The 25,648-nt window shown below is 34.0% G+C and overlaps 1 protein-coding gene across 4 annotated transcripts in view; it reads left to right on the top strand.

Moving 5' to 3' along the window:
• The window catches only part of LOC128995850 (unextended protein-like), a 116,085-nt gene extending 93,279 nt beyond the window's left edge, over positions 1–22,806 (top strand). For 3 of the 4 annotated variants that reach the window (XM_054422758.1, XM_054422007.1, XM_054421228.1), the window contains exon 11: positions 21,206–22,806. In XM_054422758.1, coding sequence (XP_054278733.1) covers positions 21,206–21,358 — 153 coding nt within the window. In that variant the 3' untranslated portion in view covers positions 21,359–22,806. The remainder of the gene's footprint in view (positions 1–21,205) is intronic. The other variant, XM_054423376.1, reaches the window with a different exon arrangement.
• The last annotated feature ends 2,842 nt before the right edge of the window (positions 22,807–25,648 follow it).

Genomic DNA, 25,648 nt, shown 5'->3' with positions numbered 1-25,648 from the left:
ATTCATAATAAAGCACGTTTGATCCCACATGAAGATCCTTGTGATAGGCCTCTCTTACTGGTGATATTTCTTGAAACATGGCTCCAAGCTTAAGCCGGGATTTCCAGGACAGGCGATGCAGTGGTAGATAGTGTCTTTCCATTTGTTTTGTTCGGTTTTGCAAACTCTGCACTTTTTTCTCATTACTCTACCATTTTCGCCGACTAAGCATTTGGTTCGTGTTTCTGGGCGTGGGTTCCCTTCTTACTAATTGTTTTTCTGAAAGAGGGCGTCTTATGATTTGAAGCCTGAAGTCATACAGTGCCAGTTTTCCTGAGGTTGTGTACTTGTTGAACAAAGAGAACGAATTCAACATCATCATTACAAAATAGTGAATGAACAGCTTCTTGTACCAGCAAATGGTTTTCCGCTCTGCTGGGTAGTTATGCCATCATCTGATCCTTACGATCGATTCCAGACATATACGCATTGTATCTTACTATTGGAAGTGGTTTCAGAGATATTTTACCTCTCCGATTTGTTGCTTGGGTCATTGTGTTATCAAATTCAGTAGAGAGGTAGAGAACGGCTCTTTTATCACGCCATTTCCCTACCATGACATGTTTTTCAGAGAACAGGCAAGTCGTTTCCCCTTTTTCCAGTTTGGAATTTACAACATCCTTTGGGTTGTGTTGCCTGTTGGCCAATAGGGTTCCTGTTGTGTGGGTACCCTGTTCTAGCAGTTCTTTGGACAGGTCATGGGAGTTATAAAAATTATCCATGAACAATGAATGTCCGTGGTTCTCTCTACCTGTCATGAGGGCTTTTACAATTTTGGTAGTATGTCCCTTGCCACCAAGTTCATCACTTTTACCTGTATACACGATAGTGTTCAAGACCAGGCCATTTGGCTCACAAAGAGTGTAAATCTTGATGCCGTACTTGTGGCGTTTATTTTTTATATATTGCCTGAATTGTAGACGTCCACGCCAGAGAATCATCGCTTCATCCAAGCTCAATTCCTTACTAGGATAATATATATCGGACATTCGGTTGTTCAGATTGTCTATCACTGGACGAATTTTGAACAACTTGTCATTCCCATCATTGTTGTTGTTGAAATGAAGGTGGCGCAGTATTAGGAAGAATCTATCTCTGCTCATGTATTGGGGAAACACTGACAAAAACAATGGATCTGTTTTCCAGTAATCGGAAAGCCTTGGCATTTTGATAGTTCCCATGTGTAAAATTAAACCCAAAAATATTTTGAGCTCACTTACTGTAATGTCAGTCCACTTATTGATTCGGGAATGCTCCAACAGATCTGATCTACCAAAAAATGTGTTCAAGGCGTAACTGTTAGATTCTTTTACTATTTTTTCTAAAAACTAATCTTCCACTAGCATTTCAAAATAGTCAACTGGAGTATTATTGCCAGGTATGGGAACTAGAAGCTCATTTGTACATGTCATCAACTAAGTTACAATTAGGTGACCATTTGTACTTAGGAGGTTGAGTTTTTTTAGCCATTCCTCTTGCAGCTTCCTGAGTTGGACGGTCTTCCGGCTGAACGGGGTCGTCTTCTGTAGGCCTACCTCTTGTAGCTGCCTGAATTGGATGGTCTTCCGGCTTAACAGGGTCGTCTTCTGTAGGCCTACCTCTTGTAGCTGCTTGAGTTGGTCGGTTGTCCGGCAGAACAGGGTCGTCTTCTGTAGGCCTACCTCTTGTAGCTGCTTGAGTTGGTCGGTTGTCCGGCAGAACAGGGTCGTCTTCTGTAGGCCTACCTCTTGTAGCTGCCTGAGTTGGACGGTCTTCCGGCTGAACGGGGTCTGGGTAATCTGGGTCAGATTCCAGTTGATCTTGAGTTGAAACCGGGTTGTTACTGTTATTGAACACTGTGTCAATTTCACCGAAATCACTTGTAGGCCTACTATTATCACAGTTTTGTTGACTGTCATCACTGTCATAATCACTTTCTGGGACGTAGTCACAATCTTCACCATCATCAAAAGCATCGTCATGTGATGAAACATAATCTTCATCAGAGTCGTAATACAATAGGTCGATCTCACTAACAGTAAGATTGTCTACATCGATGTAATCACCGTCACATTTTCGTTTTTAACGGTTTGAAGGTCCTGGATTTTCATCCATAATTTTCTCTATTACGAACTATCGCAAAACTACGAACGATCACCACTAAAACATAACCTAACTCTTCAACAACAACACACCGTAGCGCAAAAACACGTGAAATGAACGATCAGCTGATATCTTGGCGCCAAACACGATACTACACGAAGCACCTATCGGTGTCCGCCGCACGCGTAACGGGACGCCGCTCGTCCTTGAGTATCTTAGTGGAAAAGGTTTTATATTATTTTCATCCCTATAAAAAGTCCTTGAATATCTTAGTGGAAAAAGCTTTATATTATTTTCATCCCTATTTTAGTCCTTGAGTATCTTAGTGGAAAAAGTTTTATATTATTTTCATCCCTATTTAGAGGATGTTCAAAAACTTTCAAAAATAGACCTTTGAACTACTTTTCACTGCAAAGAGGTGGAACTTCTTGGGGGGTTCAAATTTTGACAACACTTAAATTGCTAATGAACTTTAAAAAAATTCTGGTTTCAACCCTTTTTCTATCTTTTTACTTGTGTATGTGGAAAAAGTTTTATATTATTTTCATCCCTATTTACAGGATGTTCAAAAACTTTCAAAAATATACCTTTGAACTACTTTTCACTGCAAAGTGGTGGAACTTCTTGGGGGGTTCAAATTTTGACAACACTTAAATTGCTAATGAGCTTTAAAAAAACTCTGGTTTCAACCCTTTTGCTATCTTTTTACTTATGTTACACATTTTAAAACTTTTTGAAGTTTCAAAAGCTGTTATCTCAAACATTTCAAATGGCAACATAGGTTTAATTACAAACCACATTGTAGCCCTTAAAATTAGCTACAATTTTTGTATTTAATGTTTTTTGGTATCTTTGTTGGTTTAAGAGATGTAGCGAAATTAGTGTATTGCAATGTTTTATTAAATGGTATTCAAAGTGTTTTCTGTTGTAAATGTACACGTCTAGGTCTCAATTAAAACTAATTATGTCTAAAAAAATAAAATACTACCTAGATTGTTATTTTTGGAAGATTAATAAAGGAAAGAACACAACTGCAAATATTCTTAGTTATTTTAAAACACAACAAACAATTCCAAAGTTCTAATAGTGCTTTGAATGTATACTGTGTTTAATGCTACTTGTAAATAAAAAAAAATCATCATGAAATCAATGAGCGTGTGCGTGAAACTGGTCACGTTTAATGAGATAAAACAAGGGAGGGGTGTATTCATTGATTCATTTGCTCATTGATTCATAAGCTCATTGATTTCATGATGATTTTTTTTTATTTACAAGTAGCATTAAGCACAGTATTCATTCATAGCACTATTAGAACTATGCAACTGTAAAATAACTAAGAATATTTGCAGTTGTGTTCTTTCCTTTATTAATCTTCCAAGATTAACAATGTGGGTAGTATTTTATTTCTTTAGACATAATTAGTTTTAATTGAGACCTAGACGTGTACATTTACAACAGAAAACACTTTGAATACCATTTTATAAAACATTAAAATATACTAATTTCGCTACAGCTCTTTAACCAATAAAGATACCAAAAAACATTAAATACAAAAATTGTAGCTAATTTTAAGGGCTACAATGTGGTTTGTAATTAAACCCATGATGCAATTTGAAATTTTTGAGATAACAGCTTTTGAAACTTCAAAAAGTTTGAAAATAGTAACATAAGTAAAAAGATAGGAAAAGGGATGACACCAGAGTGTTTTGAAAGCTCATTTAGCAATTAAAGTGTTGTCAAAATTTGAACCCCCCACGAAATTTCACCTCTTTGCAGTGAAAAGTTGTTCAAAAGTCTTTATTTTGTATGTTTTTGAACACCCTGTAAATAGGGATGAAAATAATTTAAAACTGTTTCCACTAAAATACTCAGGACTCAAGGAGCTTTAAAATGAGGTATAAAATGACCCCCTTTACGTTAAAAAATTTCCCAAAAACCACCGCCACCCCCCAAAATCTGGCCTTTGGGGTGCTTTTTTGGGTTTGAAAATAATTTAGCTGAATTCCTTGGAGTCAAAATAGGGCGTTCCAGTTGCAATTAGGTTTCCATTTGCTTTCATATTGGAAACAAAGAAGCAGGCCGGGTGGTCTGAGACACCCTGTATAATACCTGTCACATCCAAGCAATCGCCAATTTTTTGCGTAGTTGCATGTTTACACAATATAGTACATAATTTACAAAGTCTAAAATAATTACTAAGCGATTTACTTTTGGATCTCAATAACTCTAACCTTAATATCTCAAATTTTTATTATTACTGTACCTTGTATTAACATATTTTGTCCAAATTTGGAAAATGTTTTTATTTCTTATTAACTATTAACATTTTACATTAAAAAAAACACTTTTACCCTCCCTGTTGCAGCAAACCTAAGAATGTGTTAAACTGATTCTATTTAAATAGGGAATAAATGTGATATTTTTAAGGAGACATTTTAGTGTAAATCCAATCAGGCAAATGGGAATTCGCTTAGTCTGCAGGTTTGCTGCGGCGGGGGTATTTACTGTTAGTTATTAAAATTTTCAATTATTCCAGATACATATTTCTACAATCAATTTCTAAAACCACTTTTTTAAATATTTAGCCTGCGCACATTATGTGTACATTTTTAAGAATTACATGTACTTATTACCACATAGAACATGTTGAGCTTTTAAAAGCTTATAATTATGAATGAAAATGCTTAATTTTAACAAGATTTCTACTAGAGGCAAAATATCTTGAGCTGTGTAGCTGGGGTAAAATTTACAAAATTTAGAATAAACTGATAAAAAAATATTACATCACCTGAAAATACTTTGTCAGTCGGTCAAATCCAACTGTTTGATGTGCAATAGTTAGTGGGCGAAGTGGCACTTTGCTGCACACGAGAGAAATGTTTACGCACGAGCCGTAGGCGAGCGTGGAAAGTTTCTTGAGTGCAGCAAAGGCAGTTTGCACTCATGTTACACATTATATTTTTCCTACAGTTACTATAAATCATATAAATAAGTCTTTCAACTGTACAACACGTTTTTAGGTTAGGTTAAATCCAAACATTGAACGAAATGGGAAATGCTGCACCAGCTGATCGTAGTATCTTTAAGTGTTGTCAACTTATATTCAAGCGTACATTTATTACGTGCATAATATGTGTTGTTTGGTTGGAATACTGGTGTGCGCCAAAGTAAGGCTTTCTGTACTATAATCTGTGCAAGGAAGACCACTTTGTAGGGTGACTGTAGGAAAAGGCCTTTGGTAGCTCAAGAAATCTTGCATCTAAATTAATATTAATTTTCTAGCATGTCACTCTTGCTGGTAAAAATTAATGTTCTTGCAAAAAGAGTTTGATTATACATTAAATATTTCTTTGTAATATGTTTCTGTTACCGCTAACCTTGTTTTGTAGACTTTGCTATAAGATCATCTTTTATTCTTAAACCGTTCTGTTAATTGAGATCGGAAATTATGCAAACTATGTAATCAGAGAACTCAATAACGGCTGAACATATTAAAGCCAAACCTTCCAGGGTTATTTGGACAAACAGTGAGTATGTTAGACACAAATTTCGATTTGATAATGTCTGTACAAATTAAAACTAATCTAAAATTTTTAACATTGGCCTTACGGGTTGAATAAAGACTAATGACAAACCATCTACAGTAAGCTAGCAAATTACAAAATACAGTACAAAAGAGAACAGTCCGATTAATACCATTGATCATTGATTACTACTCTTAGGATGTATTGAGCAATGATATATATAATTAGGGGTGTGCGAATAGTGATTTTTGGGTTCGAATCGAATACTTCATAATATTTTCGAATATTTATGTTATTATTATAGACTCCAAAGAATTTTCGAATCACAGCTTTGGAACTCTACTAAGGTTAATAATTCTGATTTTAACCAATGTAACATTTTAAAATAATATTTTGCCCTTACCTATTTTATTTGTTCTTGGTACAAAATGGGTACAGTAGGCCTTCAGGGCTTCCAGTATTTTTCTCATTTTATTTAATTGATATAATACTATAAAAATGAATAATTTCCTACATTTATGGTTTTCTAACAACAATTACATCACACATTATCAACACATTTGACTCCTAACATGATTATGTCAAGAAAAAAAAACAGTTTTTAAGACAAGCCTTCTTTCACACCAGCACGGTGCGGGACCGTCCCGCATCGGAGGAAGCTGTTTAGACTATTGAATCATATGGGAGCATTCACACCAGTGCGGTTTGACCCGGATAGACCGAAACCTCTGTGCGGGTTGAAAAATCACCCGCACGAACCTAAACTTCCAATGCAGGTCGAAACCGCATGAATACTTTTTAGATCATGGGTTCTTATGTACGCTTTCACACTTGCGCGGGACGGGCTGGTTTCGCCCGCACATCAGTAGTTTTGACAGTCTATGCCTATCAGTGGTTGAGTGTGGTTGATTTTGTAATACACTTGTTAACTTAATAGGGAAGTTTGTTGGTATGGACGTTGAAATTTATATACGGCTGATTAGTTTGGTCAAGCTTTATCTTTTGGTTTAGTTTGAAGGCCAGTGTGTAGGACGAGACCCCCACTGCAGCAAACCATCTTTCATTTGCATGTTTAAATTTTTACAAACGATTTTAATAAACATGCCTGATTTATTAAATATAAAAACATTTGTTTTAACGAGCACTTACATGTTCTTCTAAATATATGGAAGGAAATGAAGTGTTGTTTAAGCTAAAACCGCCTACAAATATGTGCATAAAATCCATATATATCAAAATTTGAACTACAGAATTACTTTATCTCATCTATAGGAGATAAAGTAATTCTGTAGTGTTCAGTGCACTTTTGCACTGAAATTTTTAAAAATGGTCCCTTATGTTATAGTATATTTCATAACAAGAGTAGAAAGTGAGTCATTACATATTTGAGACCATGTTTGAAGTGCGAGATTTATCAAGCACTTTAAATGGTCGTGAACAAGTATAGACCCACTTTCACTCGTGTTTTGAACGTTACTTTTCGCTACACTACAAAGAATAATTATTTTCTTCATTACAAAACTAATAGAATTTTTTAGGTTATGCCTTCGATTTAAAGTTAATGTTTACTTTAGTTGTTGAAAATTGCAACACTCGATAAAACAATAACAAATATTTGTTTGGTTACGTCAGCTAAATCCAAACAGACAGTAAACATTAATAACCAATGCAATGACAGATTTTCGCAGATGATAAGCATACAACGAAAACATGTAATTTCACAGTAGTGTAGCGACCTATGAAATAAGCTTCTCTATATAGGGAAGCATTTGGATGAGAGGTGAATTTATATTTGATATCAGTTATGCCGTTGACATTCTACAGAAGTTTAAGATCCGTTACCCCACAGCTGTTACCATAACTTTTAAAAATACAATGAATTGACATTATTTTTTACACACACGGCATCGATCTAATTAGGTTATTTAGCAAGGGTACACTGTATTTTATATTCGTATACAACAAGTAGCATAACCACCTTACTTCTTTTATTTGAATGAAATACATCCAAAAATCACAAAAGTTTCAGCCTGGAAACGCCCGGATCCGGGCAGCTAGTGTGAAAGGGCCTTGCGGGTCGTCCCGCATCGACGGTGCGGGACGGTGCCGCACCGCGCTGGTGTGAAAGAAGCCTAAAAGCTTAACCTATTTTACAACTAAGATATGTCATAGCCATAATAAAGTAGTTAAAAATTAGGTAAAGCATTTTTAGGAATAAACATGTTTGTAGCAACATTTTGAAAAAATAATGTAACACAACTGGTTACTTTTTTCCAACCAACACAATAACGGGTTGTTTAAAAACATATAAATGCATTCAGTTAGGGGTCTGGCGAGGTTCTACTAGCCTAATTACCATTGTCGCTTCGGTACAGTATTTACTCGGTACAGACCCGAAATAATAGGGCATGCAAATAAAAAAAAATTAAATAATGGGGGGGGGTTCATGCAAATAGGATTTAAAATATATATATATTCCATTATATTACAATTAATTACTTTAAATTCACTTTCGTTGGTTAGGAGCACAAAAAAAGGTTTATCAGATTATTGTTTAGGATTTTCATGATTTATTACTAGAGTAATGGGGCAATAAACTGTAATAATGATGACAGGTTAAGTGTAAGAGAGGGCCATGTGGCCCTAACTTTGCCTGATTAAATAAATCATTTTTAATTTAATTTCATTTTCATTTCAATAAAAAACCATTAGCAGACCCAAAACCATTAATATTTTATGACGACATTGTTGTAAGCATGTCAAGTACTTCCAAGGACTTGTTGAGTCAGTAGTTTTTCTCTATAAAGTTAAAAAGTTGTATCACTTTTATTCCTTTATTACTTCCATGATTTATTTAATTTAATGTTTAAAGAAAAAGTCAAAACAATAGAAGGGTGGGATGGGTTGGACAATGACCTCGAAAGGAGTGGGCCACTGTGAATGGAGAAGCTATATTTAGACTAGAGGGGTGGCTTGGCCTGGGATTCTAATAGCAGGACAATGCTATAGTTCAGGTTATAGTTGTATTTTCGGGAATCCTTTGCCCGGTTTGACTTCAGATTCTCTTTTTCCTTGTAGAAACTTTGAATCTTCAAAAATATAATTTGAATTAACTACAAATATATTCAAATTAATGCCATGATTTGCATTTTTACATCAAAATACAACATTGAACAATCACGATATTTAGGTCATTGGCCTTTATCACGCATCTGGTTGTGTTGTTTCAGAAGAGAAGCAGAGACAAAATTGTGTAACAAAACAAGAAAGTAGAGTTAAAAAAAGATATTTCTCTGTAACAAAATTGGAAAAAAATGTTGCTGATTATTTTCATAGAAATTAATTCACGGTAGTGTCTTGTTAAGGAGTATGTTTAATCTATGCTAAAGACTGTGAAGTGCAGTTCTAACCTCATAGCTTACTAGTTGCTACTCAGACAACACTTTCAGACGACTTATTTCGTCATTCTACTGTACTTTTAAGTTGACGTTACAAAAAGTAGATCCTAATATTAACTAAGCTAAGAGAATATATTTAAAAGTTATATAAATAGATATCTGTCTGATAAACTAATACGAACTTGATTGCTGCTAAACGTAGGCTATTGTTAATTAATCAAATAAGAATGATTGACAGTCTTGTGTTTCCATGCCAGTAGGTTGCAGTATAAGCCTATCGTATTGGAGCATTGTAAGCTAGCCAGCTGAGCGGAGTGATTTTAATAATCACAAAACAAAATTATCGGCCTTGAAAATGGTCGTGTATACGAGTTAAGGAAGATGTCATAATATGCTGAAGTTGCCGCTGTCATTTTAGAATACAAAGCATGAAATGCTGGGATGAAATAAAACAACACAATACCATGATTTATTTGGTTGAAATTAGAGATTGTTTCTAGGTTTGTTTACTATTCGAATGTTTGAATATACTCATTCAGATGGAGTCAGGCTCGAATACTAAAGTATTCGTTCAACTATTCGAATTTTCGAATATTCGCACACCCCTATATATAATACGAATGTTTAAATGTTATATTTACCATCTGGATTTTGAGAATGATTCATTTTAGAAATGTTTGAGTGCGCTGATGTCGACTAAGTGTTTTAATGAACATAACAAATAACATTGATTCATGCAAATAGGATTTAAAATATATATATATTCCATTTTAACCAACTATAGAATAATAATAACTTAATTCAATATTATAGAACGGGCATGAAAATTAAACAAGCTATACAAAATGTTGTTGTAATCTTTGATTTGTCATAGAAGCGATGCAAGAATGATGTAACGCCACGGAATCGGCAAAAAATAATCTATAAAAGGTATAAAATTACCTGAGTACTGCCACAGAGTGATCCTGTTAGTCCTTACGGATTACGCGTTTCGAGGAGCTTAAGTCCTCATCATCAGATCTTGTACAAGAAACACATCTATCACTTTGAAAAGGTCGTCAAGAGTTTAAATACAAAACACGGACACATAATAAATAAAGATGTTTCACAAACAATTACGGTTAAGCCTACCGACAAAAACTTGCAATGTCCGACCACACAGTTGTAGGTTAAAGTCATGACTGCGATGCGGGAGATGGTCGGGCGGTGGACTTTGTACTTCTCGGCTCTTTGTTCATCAGCTGTTCTTGGTTTGTTATTAGAGTATCATACAGAGCGTTGGACTGGAATCTGATTTTGTCGTTTAATGTGTTAGGTTGGGTTTTGGTAGTTTTGTAAATTTCGAACTCTTCTAAGGCGTCCATAACGTTGCCTTTATTGCAAAAATGTAGAGGGGTTAAATTCGTGTGAAACTCACTGTAGTTATGGTTTTCATTTACAAGATGACCTGCAAAATTGGACTTGAGATGATTACTTGCTTTAGGCAAATGTTCTTTAAATCTCCTTTAAAATGTCCTGCCTGTTTGCCCAATGTAAATTTTGTTGCAATAGTCACATGATAACTTGTAAATACTAGTTCTCTCGGCTGTATTATTTACTCTATTTTTATCAGCACTGCTGAGTAGTTTTTGCAGTTTGTTTGAAGTTTTAAAAGCGATATTGATGTTCATTCTTCCTAATTTGTTTGCTAGAATGTTTGGTAACTTATTACCAAATTCTGAAGTTACAAAAACTTTCCTTTCATTGGGTTTATCTATATTCCTATTGTTCTTTTTCTTTAATTGTTTTTTAATTATCTTGTCTATTATAACAGGATCGTAACCATTTTTATGTGCAATGTATTTAATAGTGGGTTTCTCTTTTTCAAAGTTTTCAGAGCTAAGTGGTATTGATAGGAGCCGATGAACGAAACTGAAACTGTTATATGCAGCCATTTTATGCTTAACAGGATGATGTGATGTTTCATGGATTGTAGTATCTGTTAAGGTTGGCTTCCTGTAAATATTGAACGTGAAATGTTTGCCACACATTGTCCGTTTCCAGTTCTATTGTAAACTGAAGTTTAGGGTGAATGTTATTAATATATTTATTAAACAGCTGGAGTTCTAATAACAAACCAAAAACAGCTGATGAACAAAGAGCCGAGAAGTACAAAGTCCACCGCCCGACCATCTCCCGCATCGCAATCATGACTTTAACCTACAACTGTGCGGTCGGACATTGCAAGTTTTTGTCGGTAGGCCTACCCGTAATTGTTTGTAAAATGTCTTTATTTATTATGTGTCCGTGTTTGTATTCAAACTCTTAACGACCTTTTCAAAGTGATAGATGTGTTTCTTGTACAAGATCTGATGATGAGGACTTAAGCTCCTCGAAACGCGTAATCCGTAAGGACAAACAGGATCACTCTGGCAGTACTCAGGTACTGTAATTTTATACCTTTTATAGTTTGTTCTGTGATCTAGAGACAAAGCAACTCAAAAATGAAGAAAAAATAATCCCTTCATACAAAGAGTATAGTTTTAAAATTAATATTTCGTTGCTTATGCTTATGAATATTTATAATGTTCATTTTGGATAAAAACTGGAAATGAGACATGAACAAGTTAGTCAACTACTAACATTGTCTCTTCTTGTTCAGAGAAGTTTTATCTGTGGTAAAGTTGTAGATAATTAAATATATTTTATTGTTTGTATTCAACTTTTTTATCATGCTTAGTATTGTCAAAATTTCGGGTTGAACAGAGTGGTAAATACTCGCCGCGGCTCTCGTAGCATCGCATTCGCAAACCTAATTACTACGAAGTCAACTGAATTATTCCAAGCCGGTTGTTTCTTTCAATTTTCCTTATTGCTATTAGTTGTGTAGCAAATATTGGTTTAAATACAGTAAAAGAAAATCTTTGTTATTGAAAATAGAACCTGCATTTATAAAGCAGGAATTCTGTAATTTTAAATTTTAAAAACAGTTGCCTATCCTATATAAATACAGTGATTGTCTAGGCCTGTACAAAAGTACAATTATTACGATAACTATACGTAGGCATATTAGACTTGACTGCTTGGCCTGTACGTACTGAAGTCCCGTCATAACTAAGCTCTGATATACTATTCCTTCTACTTTCACGTAATTAGAAGAATTGTTGCAGCCAACAGAACTGCATGTTGACATTTTTATGTCAGTTTAGTAATTTACTACAATCCAAAATATTAGGTTTTACACTAACACAGTGCAGGCTCAACAACTCAAAATTAAATGGCGTAGCCTAATACAGAAACATATTTTATATTGGTTTTAATAATTTAATTGTAGTTTATTATGAATGTAGCCTATTTGAATCATTAATTAATGCCTTAAATTATATGCCAAGACCTTGACAAACACATTTTCATTTCAAAAGGTTGTTTTGTGATGCTTTAAAGTAATCTTTAGACTACTACAGGCATATTTAATGGTAGCATAGGTACGGTAGCTACATATACAAATTTAAAGAAACATAAAATTACCTAGAAGATTTCCAAATTTTCATTTTAATACAATTTGACCCACACATTTATTTTTTGAAAATTAATTGGACCCACATTGTACTTTAGGTTGTTTGTTGCATATCCCCCAGTATGATGTAAACATTTCTCAATGGCAATATAGAATAAATCTTGTCCATCAATTTCGGTACATCGCTGTCAAAAAGTCAGAATTTTATTTTTCCTTACGTAATATTGTCAAGAGTTAGAATAATCGAGGGATTACTTATTGAGCCATTTTCCATAGAGAGAGTCAACAGCAAAATGAGAGATGCTCATTATAAGTAAAGAGATGGTAAGACTTAAGAAAATTGCTTATAACGATGGGTTAAAATCATGAGGTTTATTGATCGATAACATTTACTCATGTTATGTTGTAATCTATAATATTTTTTTATAAAAATTGTAGCCGATTTGTAAATAAGGTTATTTGTTTATATCGAAGCTCACTCCACTCAATTGGCAGACATGAGGCCGCATACCTAGTAGTACTATAATTTGAATAACAATATGATATAATTTCAAAACTATATATTAATCAATCATCGGATCGTTGAAAATACAACAAAATTAAGATTTTTACCTTATCTATAAATAAATGTTAGTACAAACTCAAAAACGAGATCTCACGAAATCTTGAATGGTTAGTGAAATTCTTTCATAGTTTCACCCTAAAACATAACATTTCGTCTTTTATTTTTCAAAATATTGAAACGCTTACAATAGTTACTATTATATAACAATTTGATTAACCACTGTGAAACTAACAATTTTTGTAAATAGTAAGAGTTATGCCACGTTGTTATTTTTTCAAAAGCTGTTGCCTGAATCAGCTTGTTCATAAGAGTTATTCAAACTAGTTGTTCTGCCCGTGCTTTGCAACAGGGAAAGAATACTTAAGAGAATAATGTGGGTCGCTAAATCTCCTGTAAAAACAATTACACACTCTTGCCATGATTATACAGGCAAATCTCAATTGTACTTATTGCTTATTTTAATGATAAATCACTTGTGTATTTGCATTTAACTGTGTAGCAGACAGAATCTAAACTAATAATTTTATCGTAATATCAACATCTACATTAAGGATGAAAAGATTAACTTAGGAAAAAAGTAAACAAACAAACTACTAGGGCTATTCAGAGAGTAAGGAACGTTTGAAAACAAAAAAAGTACAATACAAAATTTGTATCATATACATCTGGAAGAGCAACTAAAATACTACCTTTCTACATAGTCCCCAAACAAATTGAGACACTTATTGTACCGATGCACAAGCTTTGAAATTCCTTCATCATAGAAGTCTGCCGCCTGCGCTCTCAGCCACTCAGTGACGCGGGCCTTGAGCTCCTTGTAGTCGTCGGAGCGCTGTGTTGCTAGCCAGGTCTTCATTCTTACAAACAAGTGGAAGTATCTTGGTGCAAGGTCCGGACTATAGGGTGGATGAGAAAAAACCTCCCATTTGTAGGAGTCAAAGAGTTCTTTGGTGCGGTTTGCTGTGTGAGGTCGGGCATTGTCATGCACAAACAAAATCTTAGACGTAAATTTCCCTCGGCCCTTGTTTTGAATAACTCTCCTAAAGTTGCGCAAAGTTTCACAGTATTGTTCAGAGTTTATTGATGCACCACGTTCAAGAAAGTCAATAAAAAGTACACCTTGCCTTTTCCAAAAAACCGTTGCCATAATCTTCCTTGCTGACATTGTTTGCAAACATTTTCTTGGTTTTTTGTGGAATTTTGTGTCCTTCCTCTCCATGGACTGTAATTTTGTTTCACAATTAACGTGATTAGCCCATGTCTCATCACCAATTAATATACGAACCAGTTGTTACTCAGCATTTCTGTCAAAGCTGCCCCCATTTGCTGACCTTTATGGTGGTCCGTGAGCATTTTCGGCACCAATCTTGCACAGAATTTGTGGTAGCCTAACCTTTGTGTGACATTTTAAAACAACAAAGTCCACGAAACTTGTAGGAAACAAAGCAAAAGCTCTGTTATCGTGGATCGGTAGTTTTTGCAAACGTTTTTATCAACTTTAGCTACTAGTTCATCAGTCACAGTGCTCGGGCGCCTGCTCTTTGCTTGATCATGGACGTCAGTTCGGCCATTTTCAAACTGAATGCACCATTTTCGCACAGAACTCAGGCCCGTTTTTGACCCTGTCAGCGCGCTAGGCACAACTAATAGTAGCGCCCCCTTGCAATATATAGAGAGTCTACTGACCGGTAAATGTTCCTTACTTTTAATAGGCCTCTATAAATATAAATCTATATAATTAATAGGCCAATACAAAATTTGTATGATGAACTTTTCCGCCATTTCTTAACCGGTTTTTACCATTCACGTCTGGTTGGAAAGAGAGTGTTGCGTAGTGCAAACTGACCTTAAAGTTTTGAAAAAGTCCCTTGGGCTCTGCCACAGTGGCTTTTTAAGTCCCTTTGTTATCTTATGAAGAACATATGTGATGTGGAAAGCGAAAAGGGACCTCTTGTCGGCGATGCAAAATTTTCAGTACGGCTGATATAAGTAATTAAGGTCAAAAATATTGAAATTCAGGGTTTTATCGATTGTTATAACTCATTTAACATCGGACAGTATCGGTTAAAATATCGAATTGAAAATGTAAAAGGTAGAATAAATAATTTTGTTAGCCTCTGCACAGTCTAAGAAATGGGACCTCTTGTGGCTCAATGTTATTTCGCCATAACGACAAGAGGTCCCATTTCCAATATTCACTTTATAAACAGACTTTAGTCCAAAAAATGAATTGTCCTGCATTCTAGTGAAAATTTAGAGAACTACAACGAATTCAGTTTACGGAGAACAAAATATCTCACTGATTTTGCGGTCCCGACAAGAGGTACCTTTTCTTATCTTATGGAGAAATAACATGGGGCCGACAAGAGGTCTCTTTTCTGAAGTGCAATTTTTACGACATGCTTCGATAAAACAATTATTTTAAAAACTACCGTGAGTTAAGACAAAAATTGGTATCGCCTCCAAAGAGGACATTATAAGCTTTCTTTTGTCACCAAAATCGTTTCTTAAATACGAAAAAACTGTTTTTATGCTTATTTGAAATTTTCAAAATAGTTTTTCTCAAAATGACCCTTTTTCATAACAAAATGTCAAAGTCCTATAATTTTAACAAAAAAAATCGTAGATGCATGGGACTTGCACCAAGTAATTCGGAATTTAATAAGGAATTCAAATATTTATATAACTCAAAATGCTGCCATTTTTAGTAGGAAACATTGACTTAACTTTGTGATCATTGCAGAGAAAAGCCCTCTAAGGATAGATAAAACTGGGTCTGTGGACATTTAATCTTTGTTTCTATAAAAGTCAAGTGATTTAGAGGAATATGACTACATCTAAGAAACAAAACTTTCATTGAATGATTCAATTATTATTCATAGTCAAGAGAAACAAAAAAACACCTGAACAACATCATTCCTTTTAACTGACTATTTCCTCAGGTAAATATAATTGACGTTATTACAGCAACTAACCAAAAGAATGCCAATTGAAGGAAATGAAATTGTGACAGACAGGTTATGCGGGAAGTCCTTAAGGTCTTAAGTAATATGAAAAAATGTTATCGCTCTTTCAAAAATGACTGAAATTTGTAAACATACTGGCGAGAATGGTGGTACCATGCAGGCTACATTATCAATAACGAAGATAAACATGGGCAACCATGTTTATTACTCTACTGTACTATTATTACAAAAACAAAATCCCCATCAATCTAAAATACTGGAAACATAGACATTTAATCAATGTCAATAATGCCGCCAGCTGATTATGATAACTAGTGTTATCGGATTATAGTTTTTTTTATGTTGAGTTGGTTGTATATGCGGCTATGGTTAAGTCGGGGAAAATTTGTAGAAAACACTAAAAAACAATATCAGCTTTTGGAAAAATGATCAAATGTTTATAAGAAAAGTTGACTATCAAACTGTTATGTACATTAAAGTGGGTCGAAAAAAATCACTAATTCTTTTTCAAGTTGTAATACCTTGGATGAGGATGAATGACCAAAACAGAGTTAAAATATTAAAAGTATTGCTTGTTATTTTCCGGTCACGCATGTGCTCTAAAGTTTAAACAAAAAATTAAAAACTCATATTTTATCAGACATTTAAAAAAATTTTAAATTTCCCATTTTTAATACATGAGTTAATAGTTGAAAATATCACCTACAAGACACTATGAAATTGATATTTAAATAATATCATTGTATGTTAATATCTTCCAGTCATGCATCGGCTGCAAATATTGCCAAAAATCAAGAAAAATGTTATTTTGTACTACAGTAGTCTTATTTAAAATATAATAATTGATATCAAAATGTAATACCAAAAATCTCTTTGTACACATTCAGGTAGTGACTTAACAAAAACAATAGACATAGTCAGAATTGATCTTCCGGTCGCGCATAGCAATACAAATTCAATTTAGCACGGCACTTTTGGGTCAGTGACTTTTAGGTCATGGGCGATGCCATGTGATTCCGAAGTTTAAGATTCTGAAATTGAACAACAAGATGGTGATGATAATGTATCCATGTGCTCAAAAACTAAAATGTACGATTTGAGTGACAGCAACCAAGAATATTTACCTAAACTTAAAAAAAAATACCTATAGAAGGCAAATGATGATTAACTCTACTTCATTGGTTAGCGATCGTTATGGTGTTTTAAATCGTGCTACAACTGCAATAGCCTCTAATGGAATACGAAAAACATCAAAACATAAACTTCATTTGTTACAATTATATGAGAACTCTCTCACGGTACCCATTCAAAGTTTTTACTTAGATCCTTACAAAACTTTACATGGATAATGTTTACCAAAAAACTGCGCCTCTCTGCGATTTCAAAACTATTACATATTAAAAATCTAAAATTTTAAAATTTTAAAAATTTCTGATAAAATAGGAGTTTTTCATTTTTGTTCAAACTTTAGAGCACATGCGCAAATACTATTTTTAATATTTTTACCCTGTGTCTTACAATATAGCAACTTTTCCAATAGCTCGAAAAAAATAAGTGATTTTTTTTTCGACCCACCCTAATGTACATCATGGAGTATTTCCATTAGTTACATAATCTTTGAGTTGACTCTTTTAAATTCATCACAAATTATGACTGTTATTCATTTAGAAATAACTCTGTAATACTTTTTAATACTGTAATACTCTGTAATACTAGGTACACTAGTAAAAACAAATCCAACAACTGATACATCTTCAACATGTTAAATGTGATTAAATAGAGCCGTTAAATTGAGGTTCGTGTCCTTAGGAGGGGGTTTATAAAAAAACTGAATTTTGGGGGAAGTTTCACATCAAGACCTTTCATTCAAGTACACAGTTGATAGGTCAACCCGTAAAAAGGTAGGTCAATCGCGGCTTGCGATTTTCTCTAAAGTTTGTGATCCTTGTTTAGCTTTCTTGATATTAAATGGTTTGTTTACTACTGTATTTGTTTAAAATTATATTTAGATTATACTAGCTGTGTGCCCGTTCTACGCAGGGGGATCTTATAGTAGTCAGTTGAAACCTTCTTATATTAAAAACAGCAGTTGGTTTGCATATTTTCAGATATGCTGGCAAAAATATTATATACACACCTTCGCAAATACAGTACCTATCTGATAGTTTCAAGCCAAAACGCAATTAAATGTCATGTCACCCCATATGTTAGTCCATATGTTCAATCCAATGATTAAACTAAAAAAGCTTTATAGCCCTACTATGAGAAATAGATCTATGAGTGATAGCCCTAAGGTAGGCCTATAGTTGAAAGTTACTTTCCACAATGGTTAAAAGTATTTAAAGTATAGGGTGGCGCAGATGGATCGGGTGGTTTTAAAATACTTTTCAAACTGTCAATTTTAAAGGTATTGGATTGAAATAAAGTGCAAAACGTGTAGTTACAATGGAAGTTTATTGACAAAAAATTAGTTAAGTTAGTTTTTAAAAATTACATCCATCAAATGCCTTCCTTCTCGAGCCACGCATTCTTGGAGTCGGTCCTTGAGGTTCCACATTGCTCGCTCAAGCACATCATCAGGAATTAATGTGATTTCGTTGTGAATTGCAGCCTTCAACTCCTGAATGGTCCGGGGTTTGTTCATGTAGACCCTTGATTCAGGAGTTGATGGCTGCAATTCACAACGAAATCACATGCCTTCGAAATCAATACCTTTAAAATTGACAGTTTGACAAGTATTTTAAAACCACCCGATCTATCTGCGCCACCCTGTACTACCTCAACCTCGCCATTTAACACTTTATTCGGGTTGACATTTTCATTATCAAAGGTGCTCAACTTGTCCTTTTCGTGACACTAAGAAATAAGGACACGTTACCAACAGACATACACACAAAAATACAGAACTTAATTAGGGAATTTGTTACGCTTTAAGCATAGCAAAGTACATATAAAATTAATATTTGAAATCTTTGTCAATGTCATCAAATTTTATTATAACAATTTATATTTGCTTGGACCGAAGATGACGCGAAATGCTGTCGAAATGACTGCTTACTATATGAAATGAAGTACTATAGACGATTTAGATTGGTAATTTATAATACAAATTACCAAAATAGGCCACGAACTATTGATACACAAACAACGTAAATCGTAAACAATTCACGATGGTTTGCTAAACAAATGTTTTACTTAAATGAGTTATCATTTTCTTAGCATAAACTAACATTTTGGAATCCAGACAGAAAAAGCAAAACTTATACAGTTAAGACATCAATTAAACTGAATACGACTGTATAAATAAGGTGCAATACCAACGATAACTAATTTGTAAATTACAGTGATGTGTTGGTACGTAAAAATGATTCTTTCTGCTACCAATGGTTTTAAGGAAAAAACCAGTACCAAAACCCAACGTTTACAGTTAGCAACTAAAGTACATTCGACCAATTAAATGCGTTAATCAAGTCCCAAGGTTATTGATTTCTTGGTTTTGAATTTTCTCGTAAAAAGTTATCGGCAATCAAAGTTATTTCCCATTAATTGCTTTATTCGTAAACAACTTTTAATGTAGGCCTTATTGGTGTCAGTTTAAAAAAAAACAACCTTATACAAAGAACTTTTCGTTATTTAATAGATTACGTATTCTCTAAACAATGATTGGTATATCTATTAACATTAGAAAGAAATGTGACAAAAATCACACAATGCTGGGTTTTTGGACGTTTGTAATTTTATTTCTTAAGTAGGGAGGCCGTGTATTCTAGGGAAAAGTACCGGTATCAAGGATCGTCGTCAAAAAGGTTGTTATGAATAATTGGGTAGGCGTAAGTACCCAAGAGATGGGCTATGGGCCTATTGGCTGTATGGTCCAGCGATTGCATCACACACTGAGTAGGAACAGAAAGTGACACATTGGAAAAGCGAGTTTAGCATCATCCATAAACCGTAAACCTCTGTTAGTCACCCAATGCAGTTGTTTACTTTACACTTTACACAACTGCCATTGAAGCGCCGTCAATGAGTGGAAACCTTGTTTGTAAGCTATTGGTGACGATCATTAATAAATTTAAGTTTCCCAGCCCTATACAACACTGATTCAAGGTCTTCTTTTTTTGGTTATCTAACCTCAAGAACAATTTTATACACAAAGAATATCTGGTTCCTGACCTGGATGACGCCTAGTTATTTAATTTCATTTACGGTTACACTATATTATTCCACTTGCGATTAGGTGTAATTAAATCCGTTATGTAAGAAAAACGTTTTTAATCTCACTTGGTTAGGATTTGACTTCAAAATGTGATCGGAAATGGTTGTGGTATTTGTAAACAACATTTGTATATCAGTGACAGCTAGAAAAAATAATCTTGATCCGAACAGCTGTTCGTTATTTCATAGATGATTATGTGATAAAAATTGGACGAAAACTCGTCAAAAATCGCACAAAACTGCATTTTTGAACGTCCGTAATTTTATTTAGAAAGTAGTGAGGCCATATTTTGGCTAAAGACACTCTCGCCAATCCAGTGAATACATTAAAATGACTTGGATCGTGATAGGTACTCTCGTTTTCCTGGAGAAGATTGCGTAAAATGCCATCTTGAGTGTTACAGAAAGACAGACAGACAGAAATTTAGATGAGACTTGTTTCGGCTTCTTTAATGTATAAAACGTAAAAATAACCTAAAACTTTATGATTCTGAGCAATGTACAGACAAAACTCTAATTTTATTTAAATAGATGCCTGATTTTAGGGTTGCTATGTATATTTCTTGCTTAAAGCAAGTATTTATGATAAAAACTAGTGTTATTGTTTTCAAAATATTCACTGTTAGGTTTAATGCCTTTAGGATTTGTTTTCTTAAAATAGGACTTTTAAAGGCCACTGGCGTAGAGTCCTGATGGAATTTCTTGAAAACGATTCTTATTGCACATCTAGAGCTTAAGTGGAACCTCTATGCCAATTCCTGAGTTCCTACAGTTTGTAGTTTTAGAGAAAAGTTTAGATTACCTTAAAAATTGATTTTGTTTCTGTAAAAGCGATCTTTCTATTTCTTTTTTCCCTTTATAAGTTATAGACATTCCAGGATTAACTCCATCTTGTGTTGATTAGTGATTGTTGTTTATAGCGTGGCACGCCCGGCCAGATGAGTCCCAACGGCAGCCTACTCACCACATCTGAGCCAGCGTTGGTGTCGCCCTCACGCACGCCACGACCTCACAGTGACAATGCGACATCACCAGACGAGCGAGCCACGCTACTGCACACAGCTGACACGTAACACGTCCTCTGGCACTGGCGAACGCAGGATGGCCCATTACCAATTGCAAATTCTAATACTACTCCATGGGTTTTTTTATTTTAAGATTTTTAAATATTTTTTTGTTCATTAATCAAACTAATTCAATTTAAATAGCAGCTAAATACAAAGATTACATTGCCTCAAGAAAGATTAGTGCATGAATGTGAATCAAATGCCCTTTGATTTTAAAATGGTTACAATATAACCTTCATGATTTTAATGTTAGTTTAATTATTAGTTTAGTTATTAGTTTGGTATTAATTATTCATTAATGAAATTGATTATTTCGAATGTACTGTGAGGCCTATTACGGAAAGACTCGGTATTAATCTAAATTTAACATTCATTTCACTTAGAATTTTTGTGGCCATCCTGCCTCAGAGTTTAAGTGGTGTTAAAAATATTTTACCTAATTTTAAATGCCAAAGAATTGGTTCTGTAATATTTTTGTCAGTCCTAGTAAAAGGATATTAATATAAGCTTTAGTCACTTTTTCTGTTGAACAGAAATAATTATTGGAAATGTTTTTGTTATGTTTAAATTTGTAACAATGAAACATTGTTTTAAATTCGTTATGTTTAACAATTTTATATTTTGTTTGTTTTTTTAGTTATTATTTTTTAGTTAATTTAAAATTATTTTAAACATGATCGAAGAACATGTCAAACATACTCCTAGATTAAAGAATCGAATTTAAATTGGTTTTATGTAATATGTTTACATTATATTTTAGATAACATGCTTGGTCTTTTTGACACAGCAAGTTGATATTCCAGTCAATTTACTTAGTACTTAATTAGTGTTCTTGAAAGTAGTAGCTTGCCTAACTAGAATCAACAATCAATTATTACATTTGTTACATTATTATCTCACTGCTCTATCTTGGCATGTGCTTGAGTTGAGACATCATTTAAAGTTTGAATAAGCTTGATGATAAACTCTTATAAACAGTATTGAAATGTTAATAAACCGCATTGAATTGTGGCAAGTTGGGTCAAAGCTTTGGTTATACTGTATGAGGAATTATTAAGCCCTGTCTATGTTTACAATGAATATTTTTTATTCTGAGTTCAAGCCCAGTATGAATTATTGTATTATTATTGTTATAGCTTTATATTTTAGTATACTCTAGCCATATTTAAATAAGTTATTTTAAGTGATCAAATGTTAAGAGTATAACATTCTACTTAATATCAAGGATTTATTTTTTATTCAACAGTTTATGTGTTTTACCGGTGCTTTTCATTTCGGACTGTTGTAGATATGTACTTAATACAACTAAATGTAAGCAATGTATTTGTGTACTTACTAGTAAACAGCAGTTGATAGTACCACATTGTTAAATTTTAAAAGAAACTGTTGTTAAGTTTATATTTTAAAAAGCAAAATTGATATGTACATGAATTAAAAAAATCTAGAAGATTGAATTGTATTTAATTTAACCTCTTATTTAACTTTATTACATGAAAACAATTTCATTGCATCAAAAAAATAAATAAATTGGTAAACAATAGCACTTTACCAGTATGTAAATAGGAACACTAGGTTCTTGAAGAACAGTACTTATTTTGCTTGATTCACAATATAGAAGTCTTATTCATTAAAGAAAGACTGTTTGTTCTAATAAATTCATTACTGTTGCATATACATTTAGTTGTAAAAAAGAAAGCTCTCCATAATGCATATCAGTATGGTATAGTAACACTAGACATCTTATACAATACATTTCCCTGCAACGAAGAACTACCATGGTTCCATGGTTCAGGTAACTTGGAGGTCCCTGATAGATTTTGAGGTTAGGGTGCCAAATAAGAAGTCAAATACATTGTAAATAGTTATTTGTGTAACTAGAGAGCAAAGTGGCACTTTGCTGCACATGAGAGCAACGTTTACACATGAGCCGCAGACGAGTTCGGAATGATCTCGAGTGTTGCAAAGGCCTTTTGCACTCGTGTTACTAATTATATTTTTCCTACAGTCACTATAAAGCATATAAATAATTAGTCTTTCAAACACTATACAACACGTTTTTAGGTTCAGCTGGCAACTCAAATAGGTGCCCTAGAGAAAGTAGTCCCCGGTCCGTATCACTCCGCTATTTTTTCCTCTGCAAGCAATGTGCCCCGCGACTAGAGAAAATAGTTCCGTATATTTTTGTCATTTGCAGTGGTTTCAGCGCCTAAAAAAATGCTTTTAAGGTATTTTCTTGTTTCTTAAGATCGTAGGAATGTTTTAAAAACGTTTAAAAGAAAAGTCCAGAAAGTTCAGAAATACCGAAAAGAGAGCATAAACTATAAACACAAAATGACAGGTTAAATCATAGTTATAATAGTCAATCGGCTGTTCATAGTATTATTATCTTTAAGTGTTGCCAACCTATGTCCATGCTTACACGGATTACGTACATAATAGAACCACGCTGTTTTGAGTTGTTTTGTTAGAATCCTGATGTTCACCAAAGTATAAACCATACGACAAAGTATAAATATGAGCAATTAGCAACTTTCTGTACTATAAACAGTACAAGGAAGCCAACTTTGTCGGGTGACTGTAGGAAAATGTATGTTTTCTTTCAGAATACATAGTGAGTGAACTAATCAAATGGAATTTCCATGCACACATATTTTTTTTTAATAAGCTAATGTTATATAACAATAACACACACATTCTCAACAATGGTCTTGAGGAGGCCATAAGTTTGGGAATAATATTTCCCAATGAATACCAAATAATTGTCTCAAATCTTCTTAGTAGATCAAAGATCTCTTTTGTTGCCTCTGGTAACATCGTTGATTTGTTGGTTGGATTGGTTTGTGTTATATCAATGGTTTTGTCTATAAGCCAAGCCTATATGACTGTGGCGACTAGCGCCACTTCTTCTCAAGCTCCTGCTCCTCCTCGGGGCATATACTTGATGACTGCTTGTCTATAAGTGTTTTTGTTGATGTAGGTTTGTGTGTAAATTCTCTGTATAAAAGAGGCAAGCAAATGGTGGTTTTGTATGCGCCAACCCTGAGGTTTTATCAATGTAATCATAGGAGCTCTTTAGGCTGTGGTTATTGTCTAGCACTAACAATATACAGGGTGGGGCAATGAAAGCGCCCCAATTTATAAACAGTACAAACTCAATAATATTCACCATATGGATATAAATAGCACACCAAAACACAGCTTATCTTTTGCCATTTTAACTTAACAAAGTCATTTTTCCATTTCTTGAGAACAAAATCCTACAAGTGACTTCATTGTCCTACTTGACATTCCTTTTTAGCCACTTGAAACTCCATCAAATACTCCTCCAGCACTTCTTTAGGAATCACTTTAGTTTTAGGACTATCCTTAGCTTCGGTTCAAACAAATCTGTGGGGTGACTTTGAAAAACCTAGAACGTCAAGTAGCTTCTTATTAGAACAACCCCCCCTCCCAAAACAATTAGCCAACGTAAAGCTTTCAACAACAAAAGCTTCCTGGCAAATCTCTTCGGACTTTGAGTTACTGGGACTCATATTCTTTTAACATTTGCTGGTGTACAAAGAGTTTTGCGGCACCCACCGATTATTTTTTTTTTTTTGTTTAAGCGATTATCCTAAATAATTTTACCCAGTTCAACATTGTTTTCCAATCTGGAACAGCGCCATGTTGACAAAGGATGGAATACGGTCCAAACAATCTCTGGGTTTTTGCACAAGAACCACTATTTTATAAATAGGTTTCCACATCAATATCTGTGTGGTTATAGCCTCAGGCATAATCTATCTATACTTATTTAATACGCAAGCAGGTTTTTTGTGACAATTAATCCTCCGAAACTACTTAACCGATTGACATGTTTTTGGTGTCATTGGAAAGAGCCTAACATTAAGTTGTGCAGGAAACTTTCTTTTTAGGGAAACTAGTGTACATGTTGCTCGAAATCGAGCAATTTCAAATAAGTATAGGAGTTGAGGAGTTACAAATAAACAAATGACTTGTTTAAAAACTAATAACAGTCATAATTTCCGATGATTTTAAAAGAGTCAACTAAAAGATTATTAAGTTAACTGATAAAAATACTCACAATTTACATAACAGTCCTATTCCAGTTTAAAGGGTTTAACTATCAAACTGTCCATGGACGGGAAAAGGTAAGCTTACAAATTAAGTCAACGTAAAAAGGTTGTCAGCTTTTATAATGTATCGTACCTAAGTTATTTAGCCCATTTGTAGGTGTAGTGTGTAGGCTACTTTAAACTCTACAGAACCTAGTTAGGCAAAAACTGGCAGAACTCT

The sequence above is a fragment of the Macrosteles quadrilineatus genome, unplaced genomic scaffold, assembly GCF_028750875.1.
Source record: "Macrosteles quadrilineatus isolate MER2022 unplaced genomic scaffold, UCM_ALF_1.0 Scaffold_1__1_contigs__length_201487025, whole genome shotgun sequence".
NCBI classification, from domain to species: Eukaryota; Metazoa; Arthropoda; class Insecta; order Hemiptera; family Cicadellidae; genus Macrosteles; species Macrosteles quadrilineatus.
The sequence above is the reverse complement of the archived record's forward strand: the minus strand, read 5'-3'. Positions and strand labels throughout refer to the sequence as shown.